Source organism: Amia ocellicauda, chromosome 16 (assembly GCF_036373705.1).
Source record: "Amia ocellicauda isolate fAmiCal2 chromosome 16, fAmiCal2.hap1, whole genome shotgun sequence".
Lineage (NCBI taxonomy): Eukaryota > Metazoa > Chordata > Actinopteri > Amiiformes > Amiidae > Amia > Amia ocellicauda.
In genome coordinates this window covers 6,253,631-6,266,078 of record NC_089865.1, presented here as the reverse complement: position 1 = coordinate 6,266,078, position 12,448 = coordinate 6,253,631, and the positions used below count along the sequence as shown (strand labels likewise).

The following is a 12,448-nucleotide window of genomic DNA, read 5'->3' as shown; positions in this document are numbered from 1 at the left end:
CTGACTATGCTGTTTGTAATTACAGTACTGTCAGGATCACAGTATCACCCAAGATGCAGCACTGAAGGCTAAATGATTTGCGTAGTAAAATCTACTGTGTCTGAGACAACGTTGTAATTTATATTTCTCATAATTCATTCAAGTTTCTTAAAATATTCACTAGCTGGAGTAAAGTTGGATCTCTAACCCATTAACCTGAGATTAAGAGTATTTTGCTCTATGGTAATAATAACACTACTGTTTGTGTTAACAGTAATTGATGATGCTACCAGAGAACATGCAGACAATTAAGTAAACGGCACATTGCTGTATAGCTTTACAACTGTATTTAATTAAATCTTTGTAGCATTTATTACAATATACTCATAAAACTTGTTTTTAAAATGAATTAAAATGATTTTAAAATTGAATTCCATTACATTTTTGTAAACTCATATACAATTTAAAGTGACTCACAAAGAATGGTATTGTTGTTATTGTTGAATGGTATAATTTCATCAAGTTGCATTTAGCTTATAATACTATGTAGCAGGAGAGAACAGGATCTCACAACTGTAGACATTTCTTTTTGTGTGTTTCCGTGCTTCGGTCCCAGTTTAATCTTGGGTTACTCGAACTGGCTTCGGTGCAGGCCCAAAAAGTCCAGAGCATTGCTTGCTAACAGTTTATCCTGAAATACAGACAGAACACAACAATGTGAAGAACATAAATGACCATAAACTGTGGAACTATTTGTTGTTTTATGTTGTTATGCAAATTGTGCAATCAGTGTGAATAGGGCCAGAAAGTGTTGTAATTTAAGCCTGAATGTTTAGGCTTGAACACGCTAATGAATCCACATGTATGTATCACTAAAAAGGTGTAAAGTAAAAGTAATAATGAATACATAATTACCTTCAAAGCACCATCATGTTCACTCATTGACTCTATTAATGATCCTGGCTCAAGTTCTCCTAGTGGAAATGGATAATCTGTCCCCAGCATGACTTTATCCTTGGAAAAAAGGAAATCATTTAGCACCGTTATCGTGTTGTTTTCTGTCAATGTGAGAACCACAACTCTCCTACCTCTCCAACCACGTCAAGAAGTAACTTCATAGCAAGTGGGTCGTGAACAAGAGAGTCGGTGTAAAAGGAACCCAGGTATTTCCGAGGATTGATTGTGTTATCCACTGCGCATAAATCTGGACGGACATTAAACCCATGTTCAATGCGTCCAATCGTGTATGGGAAGGAACCACCTGAATGTAAAAAACAACAACTTTTGTGATATCATCCATATCTCGCCTGCTATAACATCTTTACATCAAATGCTACCTTTCAATTATCCTTCTGAATAACCTTTATTAGCACTGAGAAGATCATCATTATATTGCCTATAAATAATTACAAAATGATACAAAGACACACAGTCTGCAGACCAATATAGCACAACATGCACTGTTGCCTTTAGGTGAATTGTTTTTGTAGGGGTTACTGGCTAAATATTTTAGATTACCTCCATGAGCAAAACAGACTTTAAGCCTGGGAAATCTTTCAAATATACCCCCAAAGATCATTGAGCAAATGGACACAGTCGTCTCTGACGGCATTCCTGGGGGGAAAAAAATTGAAAAAGTTGAAAAGTTGAATTATGTCTTGTAAAGGAGTTAACACCTAGAGACTTTTCTTTTGAACATTATCTGAAATCACTATCATCACCACCTACCTAAAGCAACTTGGTTTAAATGTTTAAATCTGCCTCTACATCTGACTTTTCAAAACTTTAAAGTGGCAACATTACTCAATACCTACACATTAAAATACACAAATACATTTCAATCAATACTCTGAATACTAACCTACCAGCCAGGGAAACCAGTATTTAGACATTCTTTCATCAGTTTGCATATCCCAGGGGTGCACAAATAAAGAGCAGTTCAGCTCTTCAGCAGCCTACAGAAAACAGAAAACAGCCATTGTTATTAATATGATCAGCAAGGTACTAATCAGATGCAAGAATTCAACTCATAAATATGACTATTTTTCTCATTCAGGGGCTTCATTCATCGAGACTAAATTTCACTCAGAGACTAAGGTAAAAAACCTGTTGGTTTTGTTTAAGGGAAACTCGATCCTTACAGCATAGAATGGGTACAGCTCGGGTGAATTCAGATCCCAGTGGTTGATATGAGACCCTATCTGTATCCCAGGGAATCCCAGCTCTTTCACACACCGATGCATCTCCTGCACGGCCAGGTCTGGTGCTTGCATTGGCAAGGTTCCCAAGGCCGTGAATCGTTTTGGGTGCTTCTGCACGGTGGCCGCCAGGTCATCGTTCACAATTTGGCATAAATCCAGCGTGTCTTGAGGTTTGGCCTGTTGTAGGAAAGGAGAATGCATATGAGAATGAATATATTCTGTTTTCATAATTAGAAATGACTACTTGAGTATGTGAATTCAATCATTAGTCTCTTTGTGTGTTCACACATTAAATTCATACAACTATATATTACAGTAGAGAGGTACTTCAGAATAAGGAACATGGTTAACCGGCTGGTCAGAGGTTAGATAATGGGTAATTATGAAGAACCTTAATGTGCCAATGTATAATATACATCATATAAAGTCCATAGAATACGCAGAAAGGTCTTACCCAGTAACTGAACATGACAGGAACTGTGGAGAGGACCTGCACTGTTACTCCTTTAATAAAACAACACAGATGTAACTAGCATGCAATACAGTACTTGATTTCAACACGAATGCTTCAGGACTGTTGAGGATAGAATAAAATACAATATGGTTTAAAATAACAAAGATGTATGTATTTGAAGTGTATATAGTAAATATATGATATGTTAGATAGGACGACAAAGTGTCAATTCTGACTGATAATACATTTGTTTGAGAAACAAACCGTACCAGACTTATCCATTTCTTGAATTCGAACCACGGGATCCCAGCAGTTTTCCTGCACCACACGGAAAAGCTTCCCATCCTTCATCATTTTAGCTTCTCCCTATAATAAAAGCACAATGAGCACTACGTGTGCCAATACAGAAGTTGCAGAATTGATGTACAAGCACACAAACAACCCAAAAAATGTAATCCGTGCCTGAATTACCGATATTGGATTTATGAAGGTGTGACAATAAGTAAATAGAATTTGTTAAGTTGATCTATCTTGAAAACAAACAACCATGTTAATATAACATAATACAATATAATAGGATCTTAAAATAATCTATTTTCTGGAAAATAATGTAGAATTCATTTATGGTTGCAATACTTTCAGTGTCCCACTTGGTGGCAGACTATGGCATTATTCTATTACTTTCTTACAAAATAATAAGATCTACATTTGGAAATGTCAAATCTAATCTGATGACCATTTTATATTTACTGCTCGTGCAATGGAAACAGCTCCTAAGAGGTATTAAGCAGTTTTGCACACCTTTTATAGAAAATCTGGGAACAAAATAGAAAAGGGTCATACGCAACCAAAATATATCCTACACAACCAAAAAATGCTCAAATGCATATGAATCCTCACTGCTGATTGGCTAATGAACATATGCTTGACTGCTGATTGGTTATGAACCATATGATGTCACTCACTCGTTTTACCATTGTTTTTCATGGATTATAAATCAATAATTATTGATCCTATGCGGTAAAGCACGAGTTACATGACTGATATCAAGCTGAATCACTGTAAGCAGTTTGTATTTGTAGTGCAAGAACTATTGGAGGAGTTAGTTATTGTCTTAACACAATAACAATAATATGTAGACTATAATTATTAAGATGAAAATTGCCTAAATATTCACATGAGCTTTTCAATGTCTTTTAATAGTGCAAAGCTTCTCAAATGTATCTGACCCCTATAATCAACTGCATACAGATATAAATAAAACATTTTTTTCATTGGCATCTACTATATAATAGCAAATCTACTCTTGTTTTTAAGTTTAAAGTGTTTGTGTATTTTAAACATTTGTGTATTGCTTTAAAGGAAAGGCCAACCCTAGTCCTTCATTTTTTTAAACACAGTAATGCTTGAGAATTGATTTTGCAATAACTTTATTCTGACATCCTGCATCCCTTGCTTTTGATACACCGTCCTCACTGGTTTGACAATACTCAATTGTTAAATGTTTGTATTGTGTGTGTGTGTGTGCGTGTGCGTGTGTGTGCACGTGCGTTATTAAGCTGCTAGATATCATTTTCTATGCAGTGCGACGCTGCTTCACCAGCTGTTTTGTATTCTTATCTCAGCCCAATGTGAGATTAATTGTGCCAGCAATGCTCTTTTATGCTGATATAAAACGTCAAATGTTGCTAAGCAGCTGCTAGCTCAGTGTGCCCAGGTAGACCCCACTGTGTTTTCGGCATGCACACCAAAATCCTACTGACACAAACAAAGCCCTTACTAAGGTAATTTTAACAGTGTATGAGTGGCAATTTTTTCGAATACTGGTGTGTATGTGTGTGTCACATTCTTACAGTTAATTTCCAAATTAAAAATAATAAACAAACACATATACATAGATCGATAGATATGGAATGCAGGAATATACATGGAATCCAGGATAATTTAATATATAATAGGTTTACTCTTCTCATTAGCATAGAGGGACTATAACTTGTTTATTTGAAATTATACATTCAGCACAGGGTACAGTGTAGGCAGTATCCTGGGATACATAATTCAGTTAAGAGTATACTTGCGAGGGAATACTGCAGAGTATGCGTGGAAAGTTCAATAAGAAATGTAAGCTTCAGAACAAAATACATTTTAGCTCTGCCAATTTTGAGAATGCATTATCTGAGGCATCTGAAACATACACAAGAAAATAAATAAAACAATTGAGTGTGTGAAGAATTCTGACATGTGTTTGATGTGGTTTTCCTAATCCACACCTGTTCTTCATCCTGACTGGTACTACTTGGCATTTCTTTGAAAAGGAAAGAATTCAAAAGATGTATATATGTCTTTACATCAGATGTCTGATGAAGATGGAGATGTATTTTGGGGGTACATTTCAAAGAAATGTTGGACAGAAGTATTTATAAAGCATGTAAAGACAAATTTGAAATGGTCAGGGGTTGGACTTCTGGAATATCAGAGCTATAATAAGCAATAATAAAAAAATATCAACTTACTTTGCAGTGGTGATGCATTTGAATCCATCCTGCATAGCCATACCTCTGTGGAATGAAGAAATGCTGACCATCAAAACATCAAACAAGTTTTCACTTTGGAGTAAAAGAATAGTAACCTACTCTACTGGCAGTGTCCCATTACTAGAAATCCTCTTAAAATAAATGAAAGAACAACGTCTACAATACATGAGATCAGTATAACTAATCTGATTCTGGTACTGTGAACGTGAAAATGTTGAATGACTGATATGCCAAAAAGAGTAAATGTTCAATTCTCCTTATACCTCTGTAAGATTTTCTATATTGATCAGCAACTATATTGGACTCATCCAAATGAAGTCCATTTGGCTCAGACAGGGCCTGCGTGCATCTGCCTTTCTGTCTGTGTCTTGAGACGTCTGTAGCAGACAGAGACACTTAGTTCTCAAAACATCTGATTTTCCTGCCTTGAAACTTTCATAGAATGAGGTAAACATGGCTATATTGATAATGAACCTTCCTGTTGTTTCTGAGAGTCGTTCACAAGGTCACAGAAGTGGTGAGATGGAAATGTACCAGAGGGTTTGACATATCCACTCATTAGCTATATTGTTTAATATTTTGTAGCCAATATAAACTGTCAGCTTTGCATAGTAATCAGTATTTAATGCATATTCATTGATTCTTCCTAATTATTCCCATATATAGACTTTTCTTTGTTTGTTTTAGAGATCTTGACCTAAAAATAACTGCACCTAATTTTGCTCGGGGCTCAGAAGCTTCACAGAGTCCAGGGATCCTGCCCATCTCTGTCACCTGTTTCCCTATATTATTTTATTACCATTATACAATAAACATCTTATTGATTCACCACAGTCCTGTGGATTCCTCACACATCACATTTCTAACACCTCCTCGCCTGCATAAGCCGCATAACGGGTTCGGTCTTAAACTTATTCTGACCTCTTTATGCAGTCCGTTCATGTACACACTAAAACTGCAAGGTAGGAGAAGTTGTCTCATTGCGAATGCTGAACTCTCACTGCAGATCCTGTGGGATCCACATTATCCCAGTGAAGTCGATAGTCACAGAAAGGTCTTATCGAAGTCAGGGGATTAGACGCGTATATCTTAGGTAACACTTAAAAAGCTTTGTGACTTTGCTTGATGGTAGAATGGTATAAAATATATAATGAGGTTCTGCTGTCATCTGAGGAATGGGCTCTCGATGAAAAGGCTTGCCTTCCCTAAAGCGTCGAGAAGAATGACCGTTCTTTAGGTAAATGAGAAAAAATCTGCTCATTGCCTCAGGAGATGTAATTTTTTATTGTTAAAAAGAAAGGAAGCTGATCTTAATGTTATTACTCAAATAATACAGAAACATAAAGGAAATAAATGCCATTTGGGTATCATAGCAGGGTATGACACTGTACTAAACACACACTGAGTTTGCTTTGCTCACACACACCTGCAAGCACACTGACCTTTGGAAGTTGGCTTTTACTTTCAAAAGCCTCTCCTCCCACAACCCCCCACTGCTGGCTGTCACCTGCTGAATAATCATTGCCTCAGAGCTGGGTTTATTAGCGGCCACTGACAACTCTGACTCCACATTTCCCTCAAGGTCACTATCATACCACTATTAATATTTAAACACAAGTCACAGATTTAAAGGAGCAGTAGAATGTTTAAGATAAAACACACAATATCTATTTCAACATTGTACATCCATACCAATACAGCCTCTCTGTGCTTGTTTAAAACATGTGAAGAAATGATGCATCTTCCTGAAATGTTTCATGAAGGGACATAACTGCCATCCCCGCATGCTTGGTCTCTCTCTCCATACCAGACATCAGGAAAAACAACTGACAGACACATGGGACGTACACAAAACAGGGTTTTATCTGTGAGTTGATTCATTTGATCAAAATACTATTAAACAAATTATCAGAATATACACATCTAAAATAGACAGATAACATGTAAGGTATTATATTGTGAGTTGCTGGTGCTTTTATAGGCATAAACCGAGACCACCTGCACGCACACTTTCATTGATCCGCAATCAAAAGATCAATAACTTATAACAAATGATCAAATACGTCATTGCAAATACGTAAGTACAGAATGGACTTGGGTTGCATATTTCACATGAAGAGCAGAACACATTGAACAGTATGCACTGAAAAGTTAAAAGTTGGATCTGTTACAATACCTCTTTAAGATCGGGCCACTCCTTGGGCAAGATATGATTATGAATATCAATCTTCATCTTAGTTTAAGTGCTGCTTTAAACACTTGTGCACACTGTGAAGCCAAGCTTTACGCACCTTGACATTTAGTCCACCTCCAAGTCTGTAAGTATTTTCAATTTCTCCTCCCTGCTGACGCCCTCTACAGCAAGCCAATGGCAAAGGTGGACAGTGATTTGCGTTTTTTTTTTTTTTTTGGTAATTTCTTTCCTTTGCCATTGCCCCCCTTCTCGTCTGTTCTTACTGATTTACTTTCATTCATTGTGATGTGAATACACTTTCTCTAGTTTCAAATAGCCTATTAATCTTTGCAGGCACATATAAATACATAAACTACACACTTATATATTTATTTATATCTATATCTTAGTGTTATAGGCTTTTATGCTACGTGGATTCAACAGTCCAAAATAATTCGAAGAAAATACTATTTTATTGAATTTAGTATTTTTCTTTTCATCAATAAAAACAATTCAATTTTTAATACTTGTGATTAAAATGTCAGTCCTTAAAATCACTTAAAAAATTTTAAAATCTTTGTGATTTTAACAAAAACTAAAACAATTAACTTTAAAATAAACGTGCTCAAATCAACAAAACAAACGTGATAAAAGCAAAAACTGCACACCAACAAAAGAGTCAAATACATTGAAAATAACTGAAAATGCATTGAACAAAATAAAGAAACAATTAAAAAGTAAAAATAAAAAACAAACAAAAAAGGTCCAATGCATTTTAAATTAAACCCAAAACGGTCAATGTATTTGACAACAAAATATAACAAAACTATACCAAAAAAAACCCCTGAACAATGTGATTTAAAAACAACTAAATCTTTAAAAACAATTAAGATTCGTTTTTTTAAAATCTTTTTTAAAAACAATCATCCTTAAAATCTTTAAAAGATCTTGGACTCGGGCTCCAGCAGGGGGAACTGACCGTCCCCGGAGGTGGGTCCCATCATGGGATCCTGAGCTCCCCCAGATCTTGTATACGCCAGTTCTTATAGGCTTCCTCCTTGCCCCTCTGATGGACCTCCAGATTGACATAGTCTCTTACGAACACCATGCCCCTCCGCGCGATGACGATCGGGTCCAGCTCCTGCTTATTGAATAGACTGATGTTCCGTCCCTCCCACAGGGCCTGCTTCACTGCGCAGACGACACGCCACCAGCACCTCAGGGTGGATGATGATATTCCCCTGGCCGGACCGTACAGGATCTGCTGGGCGGTCGCCCGCGCAGGAACGGCAAACCTGTAGAGGAACGGAGAAAACAGGAGCCAGACCCTGTGGGCGGAGGGGCACTCACTAAAGATGTGAGCCTCCGTCTCCTTCCCCAGGCAACCCTTATAGGGGCAGGTGTCATAAGGAGCTATGCCCCTTCTGTGCATGAACACTCGGGTGGGGAGACACCGACTCACAGCCATCCAGGAGACATCTTTCTGTGTATTCGTGAGGCAAACGTGCGTAGCGTTAGCCCAGATAAACCGGCAGGTTTCGGGAGGGAAATCTTCTATCCGGCTGGTCTCCTGGGCAGATCTCATCTGACTACAGATGGTCTTGTAATCCCAGGAGGCCAGCACGACTTTATGGAGGCCTACTTCGAGCGCAAAGGCTCGGAGCGCCCTGTAGAACGGCGGGGGATCCCACGAGTGCGGCCTGGTGTTATCCATGGCGCAGAGGCCGAATGGTCTCAGGCTGCTGGCAAAATAAAAGCGGTTCATGAAACTCACTTTCTTGCCAGCAGCCTGGATGTTCTTGACCACATAGGCCAGCCCCTGCGCCTTTATCAGCCGCACAACGTCCGGGACCCCCCTGCCTCCATCCAGGGTACCCTTCACCATCTGCACTCTTTTCAGCCTCTCCATTTTGCATAATTCGAAGAAAAGTCGGGATCTACAACTGCTTCACTGCAGAACAACTTTTGAACCACTTCCGCCTATGCGCAGTGGCGCCCCTATATAAGACCTTGACCCCGTGACTGCGGCTCGGCCAATCACCGCGCCGCATTGCTCCAGTTTGACCCTCGACCCCGGAAACCATAACAAGTCCCCTGAACGCAGACCCGATAGCTACTGACAGACAGATAGTGCGGTCCCGATACAAACACGATATACACTCACCTAAAGGATTATTAGGAACACCATACTAATACTGTGTTTGACCCCCTTTCGCCTTCAGAACTGCCTTAATTCTACGTGGCATTGATTCAACAAGGTGCTGAAAGCATTCTTTAGAAATGTTGGCCCATATTGATAGGATAGCATCTTGCAGTTGATGGAGATTTGTGGGATGCACATCCAGGGCACGAAGCTCCCGTTCCACCACATCCCAAAGATGCTCTATTGGGTTGAGATCTGGTGACTGTGGGGGCCAGTTTAGTACAGTGAACTCATTGTCATGTTCAAGAAACCAATTTGAAAAGATTCGACCTTTGTGACATGGTGCATTATCCTGCTGGAAGTAGCCATCAGAGGATGGGTACATGGTGGTCATAAAGGGATGGACATGGTCATCCCCCACACCATTACACCACCACCACCAGCCTGCACAGTGGTAACAAGGCATGATGGATCCATGTTCTCATTCTGTTTACACCAAATTCTGACTCTACCATCTGAATGTCTCAACAGAAATCGAGACTCATCAGACCAGGCAACATTTTTCCAGTCTTCAACTGTCCAATTTTGGTGAGCTTGTGCAAATTGTAGCCTCTTTTTCCTATTTGTAGTGGAGATGAGTGGTACCCGGTGGGGTCTTCTGCTGTTGTAGCCCATCCGCCTCAAGGTTGTACGTGTTGTGGCTTCACAAATGCTTTGCTGCATACCTCGGTTGTAACGAGTGGTTATTTCAGTCAAAGTTGCTCTTCTATCAGCTTGAATCAGTCGGCCCATTCTCCTCTGACCTCTAGCATCAACAAGGCATTTTCGCCCACAGGACTGCCGCATACTGGATGTTTTTCTCTTTTCACACCATTCTTTGTAAACCCTAGAAATGGTTGTGCGTGAAAATCCCAGTAACTGAGCAGATTGTGAAATACTCAGACCGGCCCGTCTGGCACCAACAACCATGCCACGCTCAAAATTGCTTAAATCACCTTTCTTTCCCATTCAGACATTCAGTTTGGAGTTCAGGAGATTGTCTTGACCAGGACCACACCCCTAAATGCATTGAAGCAACTGCCATGTGATTGGTTGGTTAGATAATTGCATTAATGAGAAATTGAACAGGTGTTCCTAATAATCCTTTAGGTGAGTGTAGATATCGGTGTTTAACAGATATCAGAAAGTTAACCGACGCTGAGTTTAGTGTCACAATACTCGATACCGGGCACGATACTTGATGACAAAACGATACCTCGAGCATAAATTAAACGCATTGGCGGACGTCACAGAATAAGCACCGGGCTTCATTTTTCCAACCCTCAATGTGTAGAATAATCAACATAATTTAATATAAACCACAACACCGCATTTATTAACAGAGTATAATACTTCTCTTACAAGTATTTGCATTTCGTGGACAGATTGGTTTTGTTGGGGTTAAACGGAGAGCTCATTTCAGAAACCTTTTGTTTGCTGGTGTTTGGTCTTTGCTTTGTGTCGGTGCTGAAATGCAGGAATCCGTGCAGCTTCCTCTCATGCTTGCGGTTGTTTTACTGGTATGTTTATTGCTGTGCGAGTCTGAAAAAGCACATCGATCTAGCTTTCTAGTACTTTAATTGTAATCAGTAAATGCTTATATAGTCTGTATTTTTTACAGTACTCATGTAAACACATATAAGTACAGTTATTCTGATATTCTAATCTATATGCTAATACACGAATGTCTGCAATATTAATAATAGTGTCTCACTGATTCAGAGAAATAACTAGACCGGACAACGTAACCAAAGAAAATTTAAAAAATCAAGTACAATATATATAATACACTTTTAGAAAATGATTTGTTTAGTCTTTGTCAAGCTGATAATATCGGTTTTAGACAGCAGAGCTGTGTGTTATATTTTCTGCAGTGGTAACAGCAGCCCCTGCAGGCTGTCAGATGTAACTGCGTCGACCTGAGACAATGTTTCAGTTGTGGTAACAAACTAGCTAATCACTAACATGATATTCAATTTCATTCCTTTAAGATGTTTTATTCCCCTTTTAAATACTGTCTAAACTGGAAATTCGCATATTCATATTAGTTTATGCATCTGGGAATTGAGAAGTTGCCTTTAGTTGCTGACTGGGGAATAATTGTCTTTCTTCAGCATAGTTTTTTTCTCACTGCTGTGATGAAGGTGCAGTGAATACTTTGATATTTTCATGTATTTTAAATCAAGTAGTGCAGAAGTAAATTGTTCCAGGGTCCCAACCTTCAGGTCAACTTGTATAGTGTATGAAGACCATGCTGAACCAGTAAGATACCTACCTAACAGCAACTTGTGTATATCCGCCCTTATTTATGTACTATGAAGGCGTTATATTTGTCACGTACCTAAAACATTCTGTAAGGTATAACATGTGCTGGTAATATGTTTTCTAACACTTGTCCTTTAACCCGAATCATGTACTGGCATGAAAGACACTCAGTTGCATGTTATGGCGGTAAAACATTTGATATTTTAGACTCTGATACGGTATACAAGTCTGTGGAAAACCTCATAACAAGAACAGTCCATTCTACTAAAGCAAAGTGGTCACATTGTCTGTCATGCAGCATTTCTCTTTGGTTTTATAGTTTTATTTATTTCTGTCTGCCTTGAAATTACACAGGAATTACTTGTTGGAATGTCATGCACTTCCATACCCAGGAGGGAGTCTTTTGTGCATGCAAACCTCATGATTTTGAGTAAGTACGTAAAGGGCATAAAACAGTGTAACCTACTGGTTTCTGGTTGTTGTAAAGGGTATATTTGTAGTCTATATAACCATTTTAATTTTGTGCAGTATGTGTGCTTCTCATTGCACCTCTGAAATTAAATTGAATCCCCAGAAAAGATGTTACAGCTGTGATTAAACTTGCAAATATGTATTCTATCCTGACAACTAGTAACTATTTTATTGTACTATAGTGTATCT

The 12,448-nt window shown here is 38.5% G+C and overlaps 1 protein-coding gene across 2 annotated transcripts; it reads right to left on the bottom strand.

The window, feature by feature from the left end:
* Positions 1-311: 311 nt before the first annotated feature.
* On the bottom strand, positions 312-7,481 carry acmsd (aminocarboxymuconate semialdehyde decarboxylase). 2 transcript variants are annotated; one of them, XM_066687567.1, is made up of 10 exons: positions 7,345-7,481; positions 5,148-5,192; positions 2,904-3,000; positions 2,635-2,684; positions 2,121-2,357; positions 1,841-1,934; positions 1,498-1,593; positions 1,068-1,240; positions 895-993; positions 312-670 (listed from the first exon to the last, which is right to left on the bottom strand). In XM_066687567.1, exons 1-10 carry the CDS (start codon positions 7,399-7,401, stop codon positions 608-610), a joined length of 1,011 nt encoding a protein of 336 aa, XP_066543664.1. In that variant the 5' UTR covers positions 7,402-7,481; the 3' UTR covers positions 312-607. The 2 variants fall into 2 exon arrangements, with proteins under 2 accessions (XP_066543664.1, XP_066543665.1); XM_066687568.1 differs by lacking the exon at positions 7,345-7,481 and adding an exon at positions 5,432-5,553.
* Positions 7,482-12,448: the final 4,967 nt, after the last annotated feature.